Source organism: Ursus maritimus, unplaced genomic scaffold (genome assembly GCF_017311325.1).
Source record: "Ursus maritimus isolate PB19 unplaced genomic scaffold, ASM1731132v1 scaffold_13, whole genome shotgun sequence".
Lineage (NCBI taxonomy): Eukaryota > Metazoa > Chordata > Mammalia > Carnivora > Ursidae > Ursus > Ursus maritimus.
The window spans coordinates 26,332,603-26,356,739 of NW_024423675.1; the positions used below are offsets into that span (position 1 = coordinate 26,332,603).

General features: G+C 39.6%; 2 protein-coding genes across 2 annotated transcripts in view; one reads left to right on the forward strand and one right to left on the reverse strand.

Moving 5' to 3' along the window:
• The window catches only part of TRAPPC3L (trafficking protein particle complex subunit 3L), a 34,648-nt gene extending 23,538 nt beyond the window's left edge, over positions 1–11,110 (reverse strand). Inside the window, 4 exon segments of the mRNA XM_008691186.1 lie at positions 4,690–4,789; positions 7,911–8,008; positions 11,070–11,089; positions 11,092–11,110. Of these exon segments, the coding sequence (XP_008689408.1) occupies positions 4,690–4,789; positions 7,911–8,008; positions 11,070–11,089; positions 11,092–11,110 (237 nt within the window).
• A 7,777-nt stretch (positions 11,111–18,887) lies between these two features.
• Positions 18,888–23,587, forward strand: CALHM4 (calcium homeostasis modulator family member 4). The gene is made up of 2 exons (XM_008691184.1): positions 18,888–19,451; positions 22,846–23,587. Exons 1-2 carry the CDS (start codon positions 18,894–18,896, stop codon positions 23,227–23,229), a joined length of 942 nt encoding a protein of 313 aa, XP_008689406.1. The 5' UTR covers positions 18,888–18,893; the 3' UTR covers positions 23,230–23,587.
• Positions 23,588–24,137: the final 550 nt, after the last annotated feature.

Here is a 24,137-nt window from a genome sequence, read left to right on the forward strand (position 1 = left end):
TTTGTGCTAAGCCAAGCAGTTGTAAACAGCACCAGTAACTAGACGGTACGGATGCTCTGAGGGAGGCTTTGGAAACTACACCCATCACACTCAGCTCTTTATGAGGATAGTTCCATGTGCAGAGTTTGCCTAGGGAAAGCAAAGCCTGAAACTCAGAAAAACTACAGCTGAAAGAGGTCCCACCTGACAGACAGGGAAGCTGAGGTTCCGACAGGCGGCGTGACTTGCTCAGTGTCACACATTGGGAATGTGGCTGAGCAGCATGTGGACTCTTTTTTTTTTTTTTTAAGATTTTATTTATTTATTTGAGAGAGAGAGATGGGGGTGGGGAGAGAGAGAATAAGTGGGGTGAGGGGCAGACGGAGAGGGAGAAGCAGGCTCCCTGCTGAACAGAGAGCCTGAGAGCCCAATGTGGGGCTCAAGCCCAGGACCCTGGGATCATGACCTGAGCCAAAGGCAGTCGCTTAACCTACTGAGCCACCCAGGTGCCCCCGCAGGTACATTTTAAAGAAACAATTAATTTTGGGAAAAGCACTGGAATAAGATCAGAAAAAGTAAATTCTCAGCTGGCTTTTTTGATGATGTAACTGTGGTGACATCCTAAGACTGAACTATGTCATCAGTAAAATGATGGCTGTTGTTTTTACTTCACAAGACTCTTGAAAGGGAAAAAAAATAATAGGTGGCAATTACTTTGAGCTTTTCTAAAGAAAGGCGCTGTATTACTAATGGTTTTTCAACATCATTTCTAATGCCGCTGACAATCTTTATAAATTATACATCTTATTTAAAATTTGAGGCAATCACTACAAAAGTAGACTTTCATATGATACAACCATAGTTTAAAAACGGATACATTTTAATGTCGCAGGTATATGACTTTAGAATTAGCCTGTCATCTCTTTTTTATATGAAATAAAAGACCTGATGACAAACTTTTTTTGAGCAGATTTGGCCTCTGTCGTAGGATTTCTCTTCCGACCACTAGATGGCGCAATCTGAGGTCCAAAGCTCACCAAAATGCTGAGTACGCAAAGATGCCGCGGTGAGGGCCTGGTCTGAGGGGGTAGACAGGCAAAGTCACGACGTTTCGGTTCTGTTCCTGACCCTGCTATGCTCCAGGGGCAGCATGTGACTATGGTAAATTTCCTCTGACCTTGCTCCCCTCCCCCCTAAAACTGACTCTGTAACAGGAGAGTTTACAAGGATTAATGAGATAATGCTGCTGAAGGCCAGACCTCCTACTGAAAGCTGCCAATTATAAAGAAAGCATCAGCGGGTGAGTCTGCAGCTAAGGTCTGCCCCTTCCTCTGTGTTAAAATGCTTCTGAATTGGGTGACGTCATTCCCACACGTGAAAGAACATTTTGCTGGAGAAGTGAAAATGATTAAGTGGGAGGAAATCGGACCTCAGAAGGAAGGACAAAGGGAGACAGACCCTCTGCACGAGAGAAGGGTCAGGATGACAAAAAATTCTCTTCATTGGAGGAAGGAATCTTGCAAAGGAGTAGAAGTGGATTTTCTCCCAGTTTATAGAGGACAGGAGGAGCAGATAAGAATTTCCATGACATGAGAAAAATAAAAAAGACATAAAAATTTAGAGGAGAGATATTCGGAAAGTGAATGTTCTTAGTTTTATATCAAACAGACTTGTTTCTTTTAAGCTTTTTAAAAATTGGGATCAGAACACTTAACATGAGATCTACCCTCTTAACACTTTTATAAGTGTACAATATATTGTTGTTGATGACCGGTGCAATGTTGGACCACAGACCTCTAAAGCGCATTCATCTTGCTTGACTGAAACTTTATGCCCATTGGTTAATAACTCCCCATTTCCTCCTCCCCACAGCCCCTGGCAACCACCATTCCCTTCTTCGATTCTATGAATTTGAATATTTTACGTACCTTATCTAGGTGGAATCATGCAGTTATTTGTCTTTCTGTGTCTGGGTTCAGCCATGTTGTTTCACAATGCAGAATGTCCCTTTTTTAAAAGTATGCCATTGCATGTATATGCCACATTTTCTTTACCTGTTCCTCTGTTGATTGCCTTTTAGGTTGTTTCCACGTCTTGGCTGTTGCGCATAGTGGTGCAGTGAATATAGGGTGCTAATATCTCTTCAAGATCCTGATTTCAATTTTTTTGGATAAATACCCAGAAGTGGGATTGGTAGGTCTTAGATAATCCTATTTTTAATTTTTTGATGAACTTTCAAACTGTTTTCCATAGTGGCTGTACCATTTTGAATTCCTACCAACAGTGCGCCCTTAAGGGTTCCATTCTCTCCACATCTCCACCAAAACTTGTGTGTGTGTGTGTGTGTGTGTGTGTGTGTATCCCCAAGATTATGACTTGAGCTGAAACCAAGAGTTGGATGCTTAACTAACTGAGCCACCCAGGAGCCCCTCTTCTGGGAGTTTTACAGTTTTGGGTCTTATGGTTACATTTTAATCCACTTGAGTCCATTTTTGTATATGGTGTAAGAGTCTAATTCTATTCCTTTCCATGTGGACAGCCAGTTTTCCCAGCACCATTCATTGAAAAGACAATTCTTTCCCCATTGCCATACTCAATGGTAAGAAATGGAAAGATTTTTCTCTAAGATCAAGAGCAAGAAGGATGCTTCTTCTCACCGTTTCTACTCAACATAGTACTAGAAGTCCTAGCTAGAGTAGTTAGTCAAGAAAAAGAAATGAAAGGCATATCAATTGGCAAGAAAAAAGTAAAATTATCTCTTTCTACAGATGATACAATCTTATATATGGGAAACCCCTAAATGCTACACACACACACACACACACACACACACACAAACCTGTTAGAACTAAGAAGTGATTTCAGTAAAGTTACAGGATACAAAATCGGTTGTGTTTCTATACACTAACAACAAACTGTCCAGAAAAGAAATTAAGAAAACAATACCATTGACAATATCAGTGAAAAAGGATAAAATACCAAGGAATAAACTTAAGCAAGAAGGTGAAAGACTTGTATATGGAAAACTACAAAACACTGACGAAAGAAATTAAACAAAACAAACAAATGGAATGACATCCCATGTTCATAGATTAGAAGATTAAACACTGTTACGATGTCCATAGACCCAAAGTGATCTACTAACGCAGTGCAACCAATCCTCATCAAAACCCCAATGACATTTGACAGAAATAGAACACAACCATCTACATTTATATATTTTAAATATTTCCCATTAAAACACCTAGTATTTTTATAGCATTGATCATAAACTTGGCTTAGTGAAAAATTATTTTATTTTTCAAACTACTGCTTCATTATTTTAGTTATATTCTGCAAACAGGGAAAGAGAATTTTTTAACCTGTTGTGTGGTAAACTCATTACACTGAGACTAGAAGACCTAGATTTTGATTTCAACCACATTATTCATGAAATAATGAAATAATGAGAGATGAAATGAAATAATGAGAGTAATCATAACAAAAATTGGAAAAATCTTTCATTTGGATTGTGTTTTTGAAGGCATACTTTTTTTTAGGTATATACTAGTATTTAATTTTTATCATAGTCTTTCTGGGACTCAGTTTTCTTTTTTTTTCTTTTATTTTTTTAAAGATTTTATTTATTCATTTGCCAGAGAGAGACAGCCAGCGAGAGAGGGAACACAAGCAGGGGGAGTGGGAGAGGAAGAAGCAGGATCCCAGCAGAGGAGCCTGATGTGGGGGTCGATCCCAGAATGCCGGGATCACGCCCTGAGCCGAAGGCAGATGCTTAACGACTGAGCCACCCAGGTGCCCCATGGGACTCAGTTTTCTTATCTGGAAAATGGGAACAACTCCTACTCTGCCTGCTTCACAGGGATACTGCACAAGGGTAAAAGACAAAAGAATATGTAAAACTGCATTTGGAATCACAAAGCACTATGTAGAATGATTATTGCCACTCATGTGAAAAGTCAGTATGGAAATAGTAATATTAAGGATCAGGAGAGAAAAGAAGAATGAGAGCAACTTAATAGGTCTGTTGTGAGAATCTGGAGGCGGTATCCTGAACCTTATAAATATCTGATACTCATGTATACTTTCCAGGTTTGTCCCAAATGAACAACACTAGGTTAATAATCGCAGACCAGCGGACTGAAGGGATTCTGGCTAAGGATGCATTCCCCGATCTCATCTTCTACCTAAGATGTTTGAGTTGGTCTCAGATGATTCCAAGTTGTCTCTCATATATGAGGACGGCGAAAGTTCTTAGAGCACATACTTTTACAGGAAGCTTTATTTTTCTCGGGAAACATTGCTCTGCGAATAAAATGGCCACAACAAGATTCTCTGAGACAGCCAAAGACCACGGCCTCCGTGTATAAGGTGATTATACAAAGAAACCGATTTGTGTCATCATGTTATGAGGCTGCCCTAGTACACTCCCTTTCTGTTTACCATCTCAAAACATTTTTCCCAGTGTGGGACATACACTCCACGCACACTGTGTGGTCAGAAAAATCTATAGATCCTTAAGTGCCTAAAAGCATTCATCTCTGTTCACAATAGCTTTATTCCTGTGCTGAAATAAAATGCTTTTCAATCAGAATCTCTTAGCACCTAATAATGAATACAGAAAGAACCTACCCAATCAGAGCAGAAAGCTACAGAACTGAGGACAAATCAAAGATTTTCAAAGCATCTTGAAAGAGCTAAAAATGCATTTACCTGGGCAATTATGTCTGCAATTTCTGAATAACTGTGGCATCTTCTTACACAAGATCGAGCCAAAAAGTCTTCCACCAGCCGTGTTCCAATGCCGTATCCCCTGTGATTGAGGAAAGAGTATGGTCTGAAAATAATATTTGAGTAGTGAACGCTATCAGTGTTTAAGAACGGAGTCCTCTGTTTAGCACTTGCATGGATAGCAAAGTAAAGCAAATTGGACAAGTCCAATGGCTATGGGGCGGTAGGCATTTTATTTGTCTTACAGATACAGAAGCAGAGAGCAATTATCCGGGAAACACGAACTAGTTTTCTATGAGCAGAGAAGCCTGAGGAGGTAAGGTTGGCCCAAATCCGACAGTGTCTATTAAAGCTAAGGGAGGTTGGGGTGTGCAGCCTAATGGATCTTACTGACAGCTAACTTTCTCACCAGTAGCTGTTGATGGAAACAGAATGAGAATCTAGCTAACTTGTCTGCTGTAGGTGTGGTCCTTGGCTGCTCATTCTTCTCTTAGCAGAGTTCTCATGGTGAGAGGACAAACATGTCCAGGATGGGCTCCAGAAGGAGAGGAGGAAGGGAAAAGAAACATCAATTTTTATTGCCAGTGTAGGTTTCTGCAGTTAGGACTCTGAAGTTTAGCGAAAACAAAAAAAAAGTGACATTCAGAAAATTCATTTTTCATTCGAGGGGATCTGAATCTGTGGGACTTGGGAGAAAGTATTTGTACTATCTGTTAGCTCCACCCCACCACGAGTGGATCGGGCCGTTCCTGAAGTACAGCGTTAGGGCCTCTTACTGAGATGTCATAACACAGCTGAGCTGCGGCGGCCACGGCTGAGCTGACACCTGCGACAAGACAGACCCAAGAACTTTCAGTCTAGTTGAACAAATGTGACCTGAATGGTGGAAATGAAAAGGAGCAAGACCGCCTTTGCTAAACAACTGGCACAAAATCGATCTTTTAATTTCACAACCGCGTGTACACAGACAAATGAAACCATGTGAACGGAGCAACAGAAGGCCCACCAAGATAAAGACACCACCGTGTGCGGAGGGAAGGTCTAGCCCCCGGGGCCTACAAGGGGGCAGAAATTTGGTGGCTGGGTGGTTGGGGGGAGATGGATTTGATGTCAGAGTGCTCATTAATTCACTATATCTATGAGATAGTCTATTGATATTTCGGAGTAGGTAGAAATACTCAATTTGGCTTACTTGCCTTCTGAGATAACTATTTTGTGAGTCTAGCTAGAAAGTTCACACTGAAAAGACCTTTGAAGAACAGAATGTATACTTTGCGGAAATAGTTGTACTGGGACTTAAAAATGTTCCCAGTGTTTTTTAATTTGTATGCACATTACAGCCCTGGACAGTGGGAAGTGATAGAAAGCCAGAATGGGGGGGCGTCCGAGTGCCTCAGTCATTTAAACGTCTGCCTTCGGCTCGGGTCGTGATCCTGGGGTCCTGGGATCAAGCCCTGAGTCAGGCTTCCTGCTCGAGTGGGGAGCCTGCTTCTCCCTCTCTCTCTGCCCCTCCCCCCTCACGCGCGTGCGTGTGTGCATGCGTGTGTGTGTGTGTGTGTGCGTGTGTGTATGTGTACGCACGCACACGCTCTCTTGCTCGCTCTCTCTCTTGTTCTGCTCCCACTCAAATAAACAAATAAAATCTTAAAAAAAAAAGAAAGAAAGCTAGGGTGTTATGGTCAGTGCAGTGTGTGTGTGTGTACATACAAACACACAAATATATATATATACACCACACACACACACACACACACACACATCTTGTTTCAGTCAAAGGGTATGTTTCTGTAAAGCAGGTAGTTTATATATCAGATTAAAAATGTAAGATGTTCTTAGCAGAAGCTATTAAAGAAATCCAAATGTGAATTATTGCTGTTCTTAAGGCAAGGCCTTTCTGTAGCCTTTCAAAATTTATTCTTTAATATTTCATTCTTATTTGTTAAAACGTGCACCCAAGTAGCTAACCAAGGTATGTTTTTTCAGTCAAATATATGAGTTTCTTCATTTTCTACAGCTGTTTTCAAAACAATGCAAATTTAACATGAGCTACATAAAATGATGTGTGTTCTGGAAATGCTCTACCACGTGTTCCAGTACAACCTAAGGGTAAGATAGGTTAAGCAGCTCTCACTATTACAGACAGTTTATCTTAGGAAGTACTCCTGCTAATGAAGAGGAAATGAAAAAGAAAAGTTACATGGGCCAAAATAAACACAGGACAATGAAAAAGAACTTTCTAGTAGAAAAAGAAGAAGCTTAGAAAGGGAGGAAACCAGGGTTCAAAAAAACCCTTTCAAGCTTTCCTTTATGTTGTCTTTTTCCTGTTTTCCAACTAAAAACACCATGAACCCTTTTTAAAAGCCCTAAAATGCTCAACTAGGCTGAAGTTCCCCTTCAACCTTTCTAACTAGATCTTCTAATTAGTATAGGCTTTCTGGTGATTGCCCTGTTAGAGTCCGTTTCAGGATCCATAATTAAGAGGCTCAAAAAATGTTGACAGATATTTTATTATTGAGCAATAATCTGATGCTCATATAATTATTCTGAGAAAATTAAAGGTTGAATTTGTGCAGAAGGAATCTCCATTAATAAAGACAAGGAGAATGGACTTTATTTTAAAAGGAAGGGGTGGGTTTCTCCCTTTAGTATATTTTTAAATAAATATGCACAGCAATGGTAAAAGCATTCAGACAATAAAAACACTACATAGGAAAAAGTAAATCTCTCTTCTACATGTAACCCCCTGTCTTCAAGTTCTCTCAGGCAACTGCCGTTAGTAATTTTTTGCATATCCTGCCACAAATGGTCTATACCTACGTAAGCATATATTTATATTAGAAGGAGTTATATTAGGAACAAAAGACTTCTGAAAAGAATCAAATTTGATGATCCATCACCTTGTTAAAAGAACAATCTGTTTTTACCAGACTTTTGCTTATAAGTGACTAGCAAAGAAATGATTTCTACCTAAAAAGGATATGTTCCAAGCTTGATTTTCATAGAAAAAACGTTTCCTTCCTCTTACCTTATAATTTACGACAGTCCAAATGGCAATTGTCAGAAAGGGTGTTCAGTTTTAAAATGTGATTCATTGAAATAATAGAAGAGCTTGTGAAGTGGAGCAAAATCATTAGAGTTGGACAAAATTTAGAGGAAGTTAACAAACAATATACATTCCATGAGAATAAAAGACTTCTACTTACATTTTATCTAAATATTTATTCACATCTTCATCTTTTTCATAATCTTTACATAGTTGGGCAACCAGAGCTCCATAGGTGAGCACAAAGAGATCTTTGTTCTAGGGAAAAAAGGATTAGTTTTACTTTCTAGGCAAAGCTATGGACAATGTGTTACTCTATTTTTTTAAACAAAATCTTCCGATTGCAGGCAGCCTTTGAGGTCATCTGTTCGTTTTTTCCCACCCTCCAACTAATTATTGCAACAATTTTGACTTTTGAGAACAAGCCGTGGCCATATTTGGATCCGTCGCTGATGAGAAAAGAGCTGTGAAATGAAATAAATTTCTTAACAGGAGAAATCTTTCTATGTATTTGGTAATATTATATAGCTTGCAAGGTATTTTCATGGGGCAAGGTTTTTAAAAAAATAATTGCTAATATAAATTTCTGTTGTTCTAGAATGGCCTTTGGTATTGGCCGACCATGTTTTAAGTTGGAAGGAATAATTGGTTGAGACTTCTCATAAGTCTGCACAACCCCTAAGGGGTTCCAGATCTGCCAAGGAGACCGTCAGGATGAACCCAACTGTAGCAGCAAATTTGTGAGATGTTGTTTTCTCTATACTTAGTGAAAAAAGGAGAATTTGTACTTTCCTTATAGATCTCCAAAACATGGCCTATTTTCAGGGTGAACTGAATATGAAAACCACAACGAAGAATAATTTAGGTTTGGCTTAGTGTAGAGAGGTTGAAAGCATGGGAAATAGAACACACAAACTCAATCAATCCATTTGACAAAGTCTCTCTGTTTTGCTTCTGCTATTGAAAACTATCTGAGAAAGGGACGGAGATACTAGGGATAGTTTATTCCAGTCCTTTCCGTCCTACAGAGGGAATGAGGCCTCAGGAGGAATGAGCGACTTGTCCAACTAGCAGTCAATTGGCAAAGCCAGGGCGGAGCCTGAGACTGCAGGCTGTGCTCTAACATAGCAATTATCTCTGAGCTGCGCAAAAGAAGGCCCATTTGAAGTAGAGGTGGGTGGGAGAGGGAGGCAGGAAGGGGAACCACTGTTGAAAGTAATCTTACTTCGTGCATAATCTTGCATTTACATGAAAAGCTAAGTGTGGATTCCAGGTTAGAAGAGGTGTCTTTACCTCTAGACCCAGGTATCTTGGGTAGCCTAACATGGAGGGTAAGATATGACCTGGTAAGATGCATTCTTTTTTTTTTTTTTTTTAAGGCATGGGAAAAATGGTGAAACAAATCAATAAAATTGTTTATTCAACAAAGTAACTTCTGTAAATGTTATATAATTTTGATTTAAATACTTCTAAAATTTGCCCAATACCACCAGAGTCCACTTCCATATACATGGGTTTCTATCATGACAAATAGGTTTCTTTAATCAGATAGACTATTTGTTATAACTAAGCAAGATTTAAATGGATAGAATCTAAATAGTTATAGTTACAAAATTATGTCCATATGTGGACATCATTTATGTTGAAAATATAAATCAAAGTGTCGTAAGTGTGTGTAGAATACACATTAGATACACGAATTGACATCACATTAAGGACTAATCTGTATGAGTCAGGAATAGGAAAGTAGTAAGTACATTAATATTCCTACTAGAAAGCAAGAAATGTAAAGCAAGTGATTTTAACAAAAATATGGTTAAATCACTAAAGGGTCATGATGTATTCAATTTTAATTCTTTTCTTATTTAACTCAAAAAAACCTAATCATACACTTTAACAAATGTCTGTAAATTATACATGAACTATCTTCTCAATATATACGGAGCCACCACGGAAGATAAATTACCGCTATGTGGTAAGAGCACAGCATAAAAACAAGCAACGGTTGAAGGAGAGAGACAGAAAGAATAATGTGCTTGTTGCCACGAGCAACAAAAACAGAAGAATTTGAAAAAGAGATAAAAGGAAATGAAATTATACTCTACTGAACAGGCCAGAGCCCCAGCTTTGTGCCATTTCTGATATGACCAAACTGAAATCATGGCATTTTCTTCTTCCTCTCTTATTCTGTTGGGTGAATACTAACTACAGTGTACTTGTAGCTGAGTTTCAAGTTCAATACCCACGAGGGCCAGTATTTTCCATTCTGCGTTCTCGTAAAAGGTTGTACCTCGAACGACATGTCCAGTAGGTCTCAAATCTATACTACCGGTCACAGAGAATGTCAACGTAAAATTTATCTTCACAATTTATAAAACAATAGAAACAGTCATTTTCATGTTCGAGAAATAGAACACCGCTAGTTATTTGAGGCTTTGGATACATTAGGATAATAATGTGTTTTAACTGACACTTAAATGAAGTGATTTAGGTGCAGGATGAACTTTGCAATACCTTTTAGTATTTCCGAGCCCCACATAAAAATAAATCAAGATCCCAGAAAGCCAGAGGGGCCATCTGGAGGCACTCCCAACTGGGGTGCGACAGTTACTCACACAATTCCAAGTACCCATAACTGAAATTAATTTTCTTCAATGCTCATCAGTTTCCTGAAATAATGAAAAGAGCTTTAAACGTAACGATAAATTTTCACATCTGTAACTTCTAATGAGAGGATTAAAGAAGAATATTTATCCAAAGCTAATCTGCAAATAATTAAGCTTTGAAAATAACTCTGAGCTTGAAATATATAGAAAAGATAATAGCACATACCAAATTATAACAATAGATACTTATATTTAAGACAAGGAAATACATTTCTAAAGGCAATCTTTTAATGCTGAGTTTTTTGCTGACCTATTCCCATTAATTTAACACATAATCACTACTTTATATATATTTTATATACATTTCATTTTGTAGTTCGCGAAGTATGAAATACAAAGAATTGCTTGATCTTTTCATATTTTCTGTCAGACACAAGAGATAAATTTGACACTTTATGGATCTAATTAGTCACAAAAGAAAACCCTAAAATATGGATAAAGATGCAATTACTCTGTTACAGTGTGTCAGAGATATTGTACTATTCCCAGAAGTGTGATTTATGATCCGCTCCACTAAACACTCCCTTGCTCCACTGAAAAAAAGTCTGTGCGTAGTGTCACCTTTTGAAATAAATCAGAAATCACTCAAGAAAACATTTTCTTTGAAGTAGAAGAAAGGCCTCTTGGAGAATATGCTCATAAAAAGATCTTACAATTTTGTGGTATTCTGGCTTCTGTGCACAGGGCGAGACATGGTGCTTGAGAGGCGAAGAATGCAGTCTTCGATTTTTCTTTTCTCAGGTTCCTTCTTGCTTTGAGACAAGAGTGCTACTTGTGCACTCTCCTGCTGTTGCTCTTAGCTGCGCCGAGGAGGAAACCGATTAGGAGCAGGACGGCCCTACGGGCACGTACCTTGCCACCGATCAAACACTGCTTCACTTGTGAGTACAAGTTGTAATCTAGAGGCATAAAAGCTGATAGTGGGAAGTCAGATCAGAAGCATCAGCTACTGAAAATTCTTTAGCCCAAGGGAGCATAAGAGTGGTGTTTTGCTCTCATGCCAAGGCATTGTTCTAAAATCACAAACAGAAACCTTCACAGTCCAAGATAGATCTAAACGTTAGCATTATTCGGTCTTTGTATTGATTGTTGCGTGAGTTCGAGACAGCATCAGCAATCTGTACGTACTACGTCTTGGGTTCAAACCTAATCAACAACTCTAATGGGATCACAGACCCCCATCTTGCATGATTACAGAATTCAAATATATCTGATACTTTTGTTTGCATAAGCAGCAGTTTTAAGGAGTGATGGATTTGGGGTGTTGGTATTTTTTTCATAAAATTATTGCTCAAAATGGGTGTTCTACAGTTTAATAATGTATAATGATTCTGGCAGAGAAAGCAAGCCCTTAGCTTTCTTTTGATCGTCCTGAGATGTTAGCTATTGAAGCCTCTCTTTATTTATGTAGGAGTATAGATATTTAAAGTTAAAACGAGAAACTCCCCCATCTTGACAGCTTGCAGGGTGTGGAAGATCAAAACTGTTCCAGAAATAGAAGCCTAAGACTCAATTTAAGAAAGTAGTTTCCTACTTCTTACCATCTGAGTCCATTAGCTCTGTGTGTTCTAGAAAATTCTTGCTATAAAGTGGCAGGCTACTCACTACTTTGAAAGAGTGTGGTGTACTTGAAAGAGCCTAGGAGAATTTGGAAGTCTCAGGCTGAGCTGCAGTTCTACCATTTACTGGCTGTGTGACTTTGGACAAGCCATTTTATTGCTCTGTGGCTCAGTTTCCACATTTGCAAACTGGCCATAATACTACCCACCTCACAGAGTAATTGTGAGTATCAAAGAGATAATGTGTGCTATAAAACACGTTATAATGCACTATAGAAACACTAATTACTGTAGATTTTTCTCGTACGTGAGTATATTGAATGGGGTTCTACAACATTTAAGGTATTCCTATTAGTGGCTGTGTTCCATGACTCTATTCCCAGAATAGGTCAGTTTTGCTGGGTGGTGGTGTGTGTGTGGGGAGTGCTTCTCAGTGGTGGATTAACAACACCTTATATTTATGTAAAGTTTACAATAGACAACATGGCTTTCATTTTATCTCATTTTAATGCAATTAGCATCTGTGAAATAGTACTGTAATCATTACCATTTTCTAGGATGAGGATCTAAAAGTCACGTTAAGAAATTTGTTTAAAGTCTCTGGATAGTGGGAAACAAAGAGGAATTTGGGCTCAAGTTGCTGACCCCAAATCAAACATTTTTTTCTATCGTACACACTCTATGTAAGATTTCAGAGGTAGACTCCCCATAGCTACTAAGGTATGGTGAGAGCGTGTTGCTGAGCCTAGTGTGAGGGCAATGCTGGGTTCTGAGAAAAACAGAGAAAAGGCCTGTGTGCTTGGTGGGTGGGGAGTGGTGGCATTGGAATCAATTTCACTCAACTCCAATGGCCGTGCCACAGTGACATCAGGGCCACCATGAGGATTCAAGACATCACGAGTACATTAGCAGAAGCCAGCTCTTCCACTGGACTGCCAGTCTTCCCCCTCTCTCCTGCCCTTTCTTCCAGGACCACGGGGCTTAAGGAAGGAGTCCCTGCCTGGCATTCCCTCTCAAGAGCACAGCCTGCGCGAACACGGCTGCAGCCAGGGGCACTGGGACACCTGTTGGCTGATTTTCAGACTGTGAAACCCACCAGCCTTCAGCTCTTGGGCCCCGGGCTCGCTCTTTTCTTCACTTTCTTCACTTAAATAGAAGAAAGTACAGAGGGAGGGTATGTTTCAAACAGGTAGCTGAGAGATAGTATCTGTCCTGGCAGCAAACCACGAAGAAGAACCATTTCAAAATAATGCAGAGGAGAAGTTTTTGCTCTTTTATGAAGAGTCCTTTTGGTAGCCTAGGCCAGAATTCGGAGCCGGGTTGGGGAGAATGATGCAATCCTCAGTGTCACCATACTGCACTGCAAGGCGGCCAGGGACGGAAACGATGAACCGGGCCGCTCCCCGAGAGTGGTCACCTGGCAGGTACCTGGGCCGCGCGTCCTCCGTGAATGAGCTGCTGGGTCTCTGCTGACGTATAGACATTTGATATGCTGGAGAGACAGGCGGCAGCAAGCTCTCTCTAACAAAAAGACCATTCAGTTACAAAGCCCCAAAGGAAACTGATCGTTCATAGATGTCATCCTTAAATCACTGGCAAGTGACACACAGGTACCCCTGAGGAAGTCATTAGTTCTTTTGACTGTAAACAACACTAAAAACTTCAGAATTTGTCATCAGCAAATTCCTTTATGGCAAGACTCTGACGCCCCAGTAGTGACTTCTCCTCAGTCAGCGCCCCACCCTTTCCCGCCCCGTCCCCTGAGTGGTCTGCCATTTCTTTCTCTGCTTCCTCACTTCCCGTGTGTTCCATGAAATGGACTTCTAAAATATGAAATTGAAACATAAGGAAGATGTGGTTCTTGCTACCAAACTCTACTGAAGACGCTGCGGGAGGTACTTCGGGCTCTGTTCAAAGCAATAAAGCGGTGCCCACACAGCTGAAATAGCCAGCACCCTCCTTAATTCAGTTCCGTCCTCCTCAGTGGTCACCGCTACGCACACCTTGATATGTATCACTCCTGTTCCTGTTTTTAAATTCTACATATGTTAGTAGCCACAAAGACTATATAATATCATTTTGTTTCAAAACGTTACATAATTGATCATACTGTATATATCCCACTGCTTGCATTTTTCCTTCCCAGTTATTTGTTAAGATTTATCCATACGCATAGCTGTCACTCTCGCTAGTTTATTTTCACGGCCTCCATAGCTGAGGTCAACAGACTTCTGTAAAGGGCCAGAAAGTAGAGATTTTAAGTTTTATGGACATATGAACTCTGTCACAACCACTCAACTCTGCTGTTGTGGTGGGAAAGCAGCCATAGACAATTCAGGAACAGGTGCGTCTATGTGCCAATAAAACTTTATTTGTAAACATGGAGATTTGAGTTTCGTGTAACTTCACATGTTATAAAATACTGAACAATTTTTCCCCCCAATTGTGTTAAGATGGAAAAACCATTCTCAGCTCACGAGCCATAGACACCAGGCTGCAGGCCAGTTTAGTCTAGGAGCCCTATATGGTCCACACCTAGTCTGTAACATTCTATTTCTGTGGTTTATTCATCTGTTTCTTTGTTACTGGATGTTACTAATGAAATGGAATGGAAATACTCATGGAATACTACATATACCTTAGATAAAGCTTGCTTTTGTTCACATCCTTTATATCCTAATGTTTACTTAATCATTGCTGATAAAGATATGGTTAAAATCTCTGATAATAAGAAGTCTCCTTATAACTTGATCAGTTTTTGCTTTATGTATTTCAAAGTTATGCAGTCACAGACATACAAGTTGACAATTGTTGTATCTTCATAATGGATTGTTCCTTTTATTATGATGGAGTGTTCCAAATTAGCCCTTCTGACACTTTTTGCCTTTAGTTCAGTTTTGCCTTATCTTAATATTCCCAGTTATATATATTTTAATACCTTTATTTTTCAAGCTTTGTGTGTGGTCTAGTTTTAGGTGTGTCCTTGTAAGCAGTATGACTCTGTTTTTTAATCACCATGGAGGTAAGTTTACTCCAGCTTTGGTGTGATGGTGAAATGTGGATGCCAGACCACTGGGCTCCTAATCCTGATTTTTCCATCATCTCTGTATGACCCTGTGCAATTTCCTTAATCTTTTCATGCCTCAATTTTCTCATCTGCAAACAAGTTGAGGATAATATTAGTACCTCATCACCGTTCTTAGAATAGTGCCTGTCATGTCATAAGCCCATAGTATTTGTTAGGTATTTAAAATTTTGTGTGTGTGATTATTGATATGTTTGGTCTTATTTTTACCATTATTTTGTGTTTTCTCTTTACCATCATTTTCCCTTTGTTTGCACTCTCTCTTCTGGTTAATATTCCCTCTTTCTTTCCTTTCTTTGAATGATCTATACACTATATTTCAATTATTTAATAATTATACCTAAAATATTACTGCTTAAATGAGATATGGATTGATTTACAATTTGATGAGTTTGGGTTATATGTATACACCCCCCAAAACCATCAAATTAATCACTATAATTAACATTTCCATTACCCCTGTTTTAACTGTGTTATCTTAGATTCTTTGTCTACTTGGCATCCATTAATTACAGGGCCACACTAACAGCCAAAGCAGTTTGTATCTCCCATGCGATCCAGAGCCCATCTTCTTATCTACCTCTTATACATCAGGCCAATATTTTCCCTGCTGTAGATCAACCCAAGACCAGGTACTAGAGCAGTAGTGATAGCCCGCATGCCCCAAACCCACCAGGATTCTTTAAACTAGCCAATCCTAAGCGGTTTCCCCTGCCTTACCTTGCCTTTACCATGGAAATCCCAATAAAAGTTCTGGCATCAGGTCTCCTGTCTTCCTTTCTGCCTCCTGACCAAACCCGGTGCTTCCCCGCATGGCCTGGCATGACCTCTTCTCTTGGTAAATGAAAGTAAGAAATCTCTCAATGGTTTTGGCACTCAGTGTCATCACTCAGTCATCTCTGTAAATTAAAATCTTATTGGTACACAGTGATACAACCCTTGAAAGTCTTTTCATGTCCCTTGGTAATCACGCTCTTCTTATTCCTCCTCCTCCATTCCTTAGGCAAGCACTGGCTTATTTTCTGTCAGTATTGATTAATTTGCATTTTTTAGAATTTTATGGAGTCATACATCATGTACTCCTTTGCTTAAATTCTTTAATTCAGAAAATTCTTTTGAATTCATTTTTCTTTCTTTCTTTCTTTCTTTCTTTCTTTCTTTCTTTCTTTCTTTCTTTCTTTCTTTTTTAAAGATTTTATTTATTTGACAGAGAGACAGCCAGCGAGAGAGGGAACACAAGCAGGGGGAGTGGGAGAGGAAGAAGCAGGCTCATAGCGGAAGAGCCTGACGTGGGGCTCGATCCCATAACGCCGGGATCACGCCCTGAGCTGAAGGCAGACGCTTAACGACTGAGCCACCCAGGCGCCCCTGAATTCATTTTTCTTATTGTATATATCAATAGTTTATTCCTTTTATCTTGCTGAGCAGTAACCATCATATGGATATATAACAATTTGTTGATCTACTCACCTGTTGATGGACATTTGTGTTGTTTCTGGTTTGCAGCTATTATAACAAACTACCGTGGACATTCAAGTACAAGTTTTCATGTGGAGTTATGCTTTCATGTCTCTTGAGCGAGTAACTAGGAGATAAATGATTGTATTATATAGTGGGTACATAGTTGACTTTTAAAGAAACTGACAATTTTCCAAAGTGGTTATTCCATTTTACATTTCCCCCATCAGTGTATAAGAGTTCCAGTTACTCTGGGAGTGCCTGGGTGGCTCAGTTGGTTAAGCATAGAACTCTTGATTTCAGCTCAGGTCATGATCTCAGGGTGTTGAGATCAAACCCCATGTTGGGCTCTATGCTCAGTGTGGAGTCTGCTTGAGATCTCTCTCTCCTTCCTCTGCCCTTCCCTGCCATGCTCTCTCTCTCCCTCTAAAATAAATAAATCTTATTTAAAAGGCTTTATTTATTTGGGAGAAAGAGCGCAGCAGAGAGAGCACAAGCAGGCAGGGGGCGGAGGGAGAGGGAGAAGCAGACTCCCCGCTGAACAAGGAGCCTGATGTGGGACTCGATCTCAGAACTCTGAAATCATGACCTGAGCCGAGGGCAGGTGCTTAACTGACTGAGCCACCCAGGTACCCTAAAATAAATAAATCTTAAAAAGAGAGAGAGAGAGTGTGTTCCAGTTACTCTGCAATCTTCACCACCATTTGGTATGGTCAATCTTAATTTTAGCCATTTGCACAGTAATATCTTATTATAAGCATGTATTGCCTTAGTTCTATCTCTTAAAGTAAAAAAAGCAATTCTTTCTACAACTAGTAATTAAAGAAAATAATTCAAAAATATCATATTTGTACTCATTATTTTTTGTCCTATGTCTTTCCTTAGAGTTCATTTTTCTCCTTGTTGAAATATATCCTTTAATAATGCTCTGTATGAGATCCCATGAGTGGTAAATTCCCTTAGCCTTTATGTATCTCTTTAAAATTAACATGTGTATCTTTATTTCGTTCTGTCTTGAGTGATAGTGTATCTGGTACTAAGCATTCTGAAGATATTGCCTCTGGTCTCTAGTGTTGCTAACAAGAAATCTTTCGTCCCTCTAAGGTCATTCTTGTGTAGCTTATTTGTCTCTTCTTTCTGGTAGCTTTTAAAAACATCTCTTCATGTTTCACACCCTGCAGTTTTACTATGGTCTGTTTATATGTGGATTTGTCTTTATTCACATCGCTCAGAACATCTTACACTCTTCTGATGTGAGAACTTTCTTTGATTCTGCAAAATTCTCAGTTACTTGTCTTCGAATATTGTTTCTCTGCCTATCCCTTCATTTTTTTTCCTCCTGGAACTCCTATTACGGAGTTGTTTAATCTGTCTTCTATTTCCTTGAATTGGTTTTAAAAATATATTATTTTATACTTCAATATACTGCACTTTGGGTGAATTCCTCAGCATTATGTTTCAATTCACTATTTATGTACTTAACCACACCCAGGTGAGAGTTTGAGAAGAGAAATTTGTATCTTATTCACTTTTTATTAGCCCAACCAAGCCTAGCTCAGTGCCTTTTATATAGAATTCATACAATAAATATTTTCTGATTAAATAAACATAGAAAACACCTGACATATTTGATCATTTCATTTCTTTTTATAGATATATAATTTTACCAATACCTAAGTATCACATTTTCATGTAACAAAAAGAGCATATAAACAAATTTGCAACTTAACTTATAAAGCAACACATTATTATATTACATTCTGTCAATACAAATGCATTTTTATGCAAAGTTAGAATGTTTTTGCTGTGCTTTGGCTTTAGGGGTACGCAAGTCTTGTTCTTCTTTGGGGGAAAGCTTTTGGGATCTTCTGGCAGAACTCTCAGGTTATGGACGTTCCAGACAGCCCTGAAGTTTGGATTGCTCTATTATTTGATAATTTCTGTTATGCCTTATGTCATAATTTTAGGGTAACTAAATCCTGGTCTAGTACAGGGTAAGAATGTTCTCTGTTTTGCTCCCAGTGCTCTTTTGCCAGTGCTGAGCATGTCGTGTCCCACAGAGCAGCACATGGGATGACAGCAGCAGTCTGCTTTGCAGGCCATTCTCATTTCAGTGGAAAGATCGGCTGCAGCAGTTTCCCCCGTCACCCGTACCAGATGAATCTCTCCTCTAGCTTCTCCCAGCTGGAATCTGAAGTGCATTTATGAGCTCAGGATTCACAAAGTACACAAGGAAAGATGCTAGAATCCTTTAAACATATGAGGATGTTGGGTCGCTTGACGCAGCCAGTTAAACCAGTAAGATCCCATAAAATGGTTATAGCTTGTGGAGTCTAATGATCAGAAAGGGCCCTTTGTGTCAGAGCTTCCCAACCATGAGCCGGACTCTCAACAATATCCTCTCTTCCCTGCAGAGAAGTGGAACATTTATCAATTCTTTAATTGCTGCTTCGACCATTGGTGGGCAACAGCTTTTCTCTTCTCTCACATTCAGATGTCCCTGCCAGGTTGGAAAAAATTTCTCCTACGGTTCTGCTTTTCTAGTCATTCCAGCCTTCCTCCTCCTGGTTGCCGGCTATGCTCTGAGAAGCCAGCTGTGGACCATGACCAGCGAGCACTGCTGCAGCTGCGCCCCTCCGCAGCGGAGAATCAGCCCCCTGGAGCGCAAGCTGGCTTGTCTTCGGGTCTTCAGCATCACCGGGAGGGCGCTCGTTGCCCCCTTGACGTGGCTGGCCGTGACCCTGCTGACAGGCACCTACTATGAATGCGCGGCAAGCGAATTCGCCTCTGTGGACCATTACCCAGTGTTTGACAATGTCAGTGCCAGCAAACGGAAGGAGATCCTCGCTGGGTTTCCATGTGGCCGATCGGCTCCCTCCGACATGATCCCGGTGAGGGATGAAGTAGCTCTTCTGCACAGGTACCAGTCACAAGTAAGTTCTCGACTTTCTTTTTTTTTTCTTGCTATGCGATCCCGTCTTAACCGCAGCCACTGGAAACATTTCACATTCCTCCTGCTTCTCGTATTATCTGAATACAGAACACAAACTCGATGCCCTTCATCTCACTGAGCGACTGTATACATACGGTTAGGATGGTGGGCTTCGGAGGCAGGCAGACCTGTGTTTGACTCTTGCTTTGCCATTTATTAACCTGCAAAACCTTGAGCAAGTTATAGAACTTATCTATGCTTCACTTTTCTCTGCTGTAAAATGGAGCTATTAATAGGATCTACCACATAAGGTTGGGGTGAGTAATAAATGAGCTAATACATCTAAAGGGCTCAGTATCGTGTCCACAATCTGTATTAAAAAATAAATTTTAGATATTGTTATTAAAATTATTATTACACTATAGTGTATTACTTCATCCCACCTTGCATATTCTGAAATAGTCATTCTTGTGTATTAAAATTTTATCTAAAATTATAGGAAGCTTAAATATGATTAAAATGAATTCTAGGGATGGCTTTAAATTTAATGTCCTTAGACAAGTTTATGTGAGAGGTTGGGATGGGCAGGGAAAAGGCCTGGATCTACTGCACTTAAATTTAAGAAGTGTAAAAGTGCATTTTTCAATACAGAAAGAGTCATTGGCGTTCATCACTTTCTCCGAGGGATTTGGGGTAAAAAGCACATTTGCAAACCACTGCAATACAATAAAAATACATTATTTTTTAAACTATTTATTGAAAAGGCATACACATTTTTTTGACCCATCACTTTTTAGTTATTAAAATTTAGAAGTGCTAGTGCTATTTTGTTGAAAAAAATTACTATCAACATACAGAATACTCAAGTGTTGCATATGACCCTATTTAAGTTAGATATCCCATTAAGGTAGTCTCCGTCTCAATCTTTTACACCAGCCCTAAAGTTCAGGCAGAGGGCTTATGTGAAGATAGGTGAAAAGTCAAATAATCAAGGGGGCAATTCTAACTTTCAAAAGTGTTCTTGCTCAAAAAAACCCCTTAAGATGTAATACACACTGGTAGGATTTTCTTAAAGTGAAAATAAAATGTTTTATTTAATGCATACCCAGTCTTCTGTGAAGACAGTTTCATGGTTCAGAGTGCCATCAGCCAGTGAATGTTTTTGGATCAGGGACCACAAAGCTAGTATTTATTAAGATGTTTATCATTTACTGTATACATATTTCACATTTAATTCTAATCCTCAGACTCTTAAGACAGAGGTATAATCAACCCCATTTCACAGACAAGGAAACCAAAGCGTAAAGAGTTTGTGTAACTCTTGTAAGTTCGCAGAGCTAATAAATGGCTGATTGAGATATTCAAAGGTCATACTGTTTCCATTTCACCAGGCTGCCTTTCACAACCACCTTGAACTTCAATCTCACTTGAGGAATATACACTGTCTTTCTGTTCGATTTTCTGAGTTGACCACAGGATCATATTAAGTTCAAACCCCTTCTCCGCCCATACCTCATTCTAAAATAAGTTTCTGACATTAGTTTTACCCAATTTCAAACAACCTTTCACAACCATGCCAAAATTATCTTTCTAAATGCAAATTGAACACTGAGCACCACCGCCCTCCCCAACCCCCATATAAAGTTCTTCGATGATTTTCTACCAGCCCAATCACAAATCCAAACTCTTGTCATGGCATACAAGGTCCTTCAGTGCCTGGCTCCTGACCACTTTTCCACATGACTCCTCTGACCCTGTGAGTACAAACTTCTTGAGGTTCTCCAACTCTTCATGCTTTTATTTTTCTTCTTCTCTTATTAGAACTCTCCTCAATTTCTTGCCTCTGGTGAACTACTCTTTAAGTCTTAATATCATCTCTTCTGGGAAGTACTCCCTGATACTCCTCTTCCTTAATTGAGTTCATTTCTCTCCCATTGTGGTTACTGATATAAAAAACTGTCACATTTTACCATATTACTTGGCTTCCTATTTTGTCTCCCTCTTTAGGCTCAGAGACTCTGCAAAGAGTGAATGTATCTTAAATTATTCACATCTGAGTCCCCATAACCAACCACCATGTATAGAACATGATGGGAGGTCAACCCGGGACTCAATAAATGATGGCTGATGAATTAATGGGCATCTCAGATGGACTTTTCACCGTGCTGGCCTCTCTTAAATTAAATTGCTGTGAGTGTCACTCTGTAGATTTTAGTCTTCACTGAGTGCAGCTGTCCTGCTGTGCTAACACTGGTAATTCCAGGCCTGCTGGTGAATCACAAAAAGTGGGAGAGACCTTCACCTCCAAGAGTGTGGCTGCTGACTGCTGGCTTCCTTATATGCATGGAACTTACCTCTCTCATTTTACATAATAATTGCTAACTACTCAAAAAAGAATAATTTTAAAAAAAAGAGTTCTAAGACTAAAAAAACAGCCATTTATGTCAGTCTTTCAAAGACAGCACTAATTGCAAATAAAATATAGCCAATTTTCCTTTCAAAGTATATTTCAAAAATGAATCATAAAAGTGGCCAGCAAGTAACTATTTGAAGGAGGGGGGAAATGAAAAGGAAAATGATAAGGTGCTTTCCACTGAAGGACATAAGGGTATTCTTTTGTCACAAAAAATAAAAGGAAAGAGCAACTCAGGAAGAAATATCAATGAATACGTGTTAGCACATTATTAAGAAGGTACTTAGGAGGCTACCATTATTATCTATCATATCATCATTTTCATCACCATCATCAACAAATAGTTATTAAGCTGGCAAAGGATGCTTGACCTGTACCTAATGGTTGAGGAGGAAATTTGAGCTAAAACCAAAGAATATAGTTTATGTATCCTACATGAGAGTAATTGGTGGGTTATAGCATCTGCCACTTCAAGGACAGTACTTCTAATCCATTCCAAGTTAACTGGTCAATATCCTTTGTAGCCCCCAAACCAAACTGAAATGCCTGCGCTTATTCTCTCCGACATGCCTGTATCCACATCAATTGATCAGCACCTTGTTATTATTTCGAAGACCAGAAAAACAAATTTCCTTTTTTTAAAAAAGATTTTATTTATTTATTTATTTATTTATTTATTTATTTATTTATTTGACAGAAAGAGGGAGAGCGAGCACAACCAGGGGGAGTGGCAGGCAGAGGGAAAAGCAGGCTTCTGTCTGAGCAGGAAGCCTGATGCGGGGCTGGATCCCAGGAACCTGGGATCATGACCCTAGCGGAAGGCAGATGCTTAACCGACTGAGCCGCCCAGGCGCCCCAGAAACACACGTTTCTTACGCACAGTTTCCTTCTCAGTTTCATAGGAATCCCTCTTACTGTGTCTGTTCCTTTGATAGTCACTATATTGATGTTTTCTGCTTTTCTTTTAAATAATTACGTCAAGATGCTGGGCTGGGTTTTGATCACCTTGGCCACCATCGCTGCGCTCGTCTCCCGCTGCCTGGCGAGGTGCTGCTCCCCCCTCACCTCTCTGCAGCACTGCTACTGGACCAGCCACCTCCACAACGAGAGGGAGCTCTTCGAACGCGCCGCGGAGCAGCATTCCCGGCTCCTCGTCTTGCAGCGCATAAAGAAGCTCTTCGGCTTCGTTCCTGGAGAGGAAGATGTCAGACACATCCGTATTCCTTCGTGCCAGGACTGGAGAGAGATTGCAGCGCCCAACCTTCTCTGCATGGGTGATGACTTGCAAGGTCACTATAGCTTCCTGAGAGACAGGGTGGATGAGAATGAGGAAGGCAAATCCGAAGGTATTGAATTAAAACCTTGAGTAGAGCTCCTCTCCCCATTCAGGGGCTTAACAGATACTTTGTTTTTATGATGATGGCATTTCAATGTAATCTCTTCGAATCTTTTTCTGTCTCTTCTGATATTTGTTTAAGTAAGTCCATGCAAGATGCTATTTCCAAGAGCGGCTTATCTGATCACTGTGCCAGTCTCTGTTTTTGAAATGCCCTTGGTGGTCTGGTAATGCCTATGTTGGTTTGATTAAAACAATATGGATTTTGAAGTCGTATCAGAATTGGAATCTTGGTTCTGTTACTCAGTTATCTGTGTAAGAACTAATATTTTTGAGTGCCATCTTGTTATCTGCACGTAATGACTACTCCATGGAGCTGTTAGGAGGATTAAAGGTGATAATATAAGCAAAGTGCTCAGCACAGTGCCTTTCCTCAAATAAGCGCCAACATGTTACTGTCTCCCTTTCTCTTTCTGTTCCTTGTCTTCCATCACTATTCCCCTGTCTCTGATTTCTGGTTTTCTTTATTTCTACCTTTTTATAATTTCCAGGAACTTTTCACTTGCTTCTGTCTTTTCCTTTGATCTTAAATATCTGACCTTTTGGGAACTAGACTAAAAAGCCCTTTCTAAACTGGTAACATGTAAGGGAGGAGCCTATGCAAGAAGGTCTTGAGTCATTTTGCCATAACCAGGCAAAACGCTGCATTTTTCTATCAACATTAGTCTCATAAATGTTATTTGTAGACCTCCGCCTTAGGAGTATTTTTATGGCCACAACATATAAAGTTTATTCTAGAAAGCTTCCCTTCTGTGCTTAACTGCAGAGACACTCTCTGTGTCTTTTCATGATCGATTTGCACCCTTGCACTCACAATCCATTGGGGGAAGTGAGAATGCCATCTACAGTTGTATATCCTTTATCTAAAACTCCAAAAG

Excerpts from the sequence above, each read along its gene's own strand:
- CALHM4 (XM_008691184.1), top strand. The coding sequence starts at position 18,894 with ATGAGCCGGACTCTCAACAATATCCTCTCTTCCCTGCAGAGAAGTGGA. Across the intron at positions 19,452-22,845 it reads TGCACAGGTACCAGTCACAA|ATGCTGGGCTGGGTTTTGAT; the intron begins GTAAGTTCTCGA and ends AATTACGTCAAG.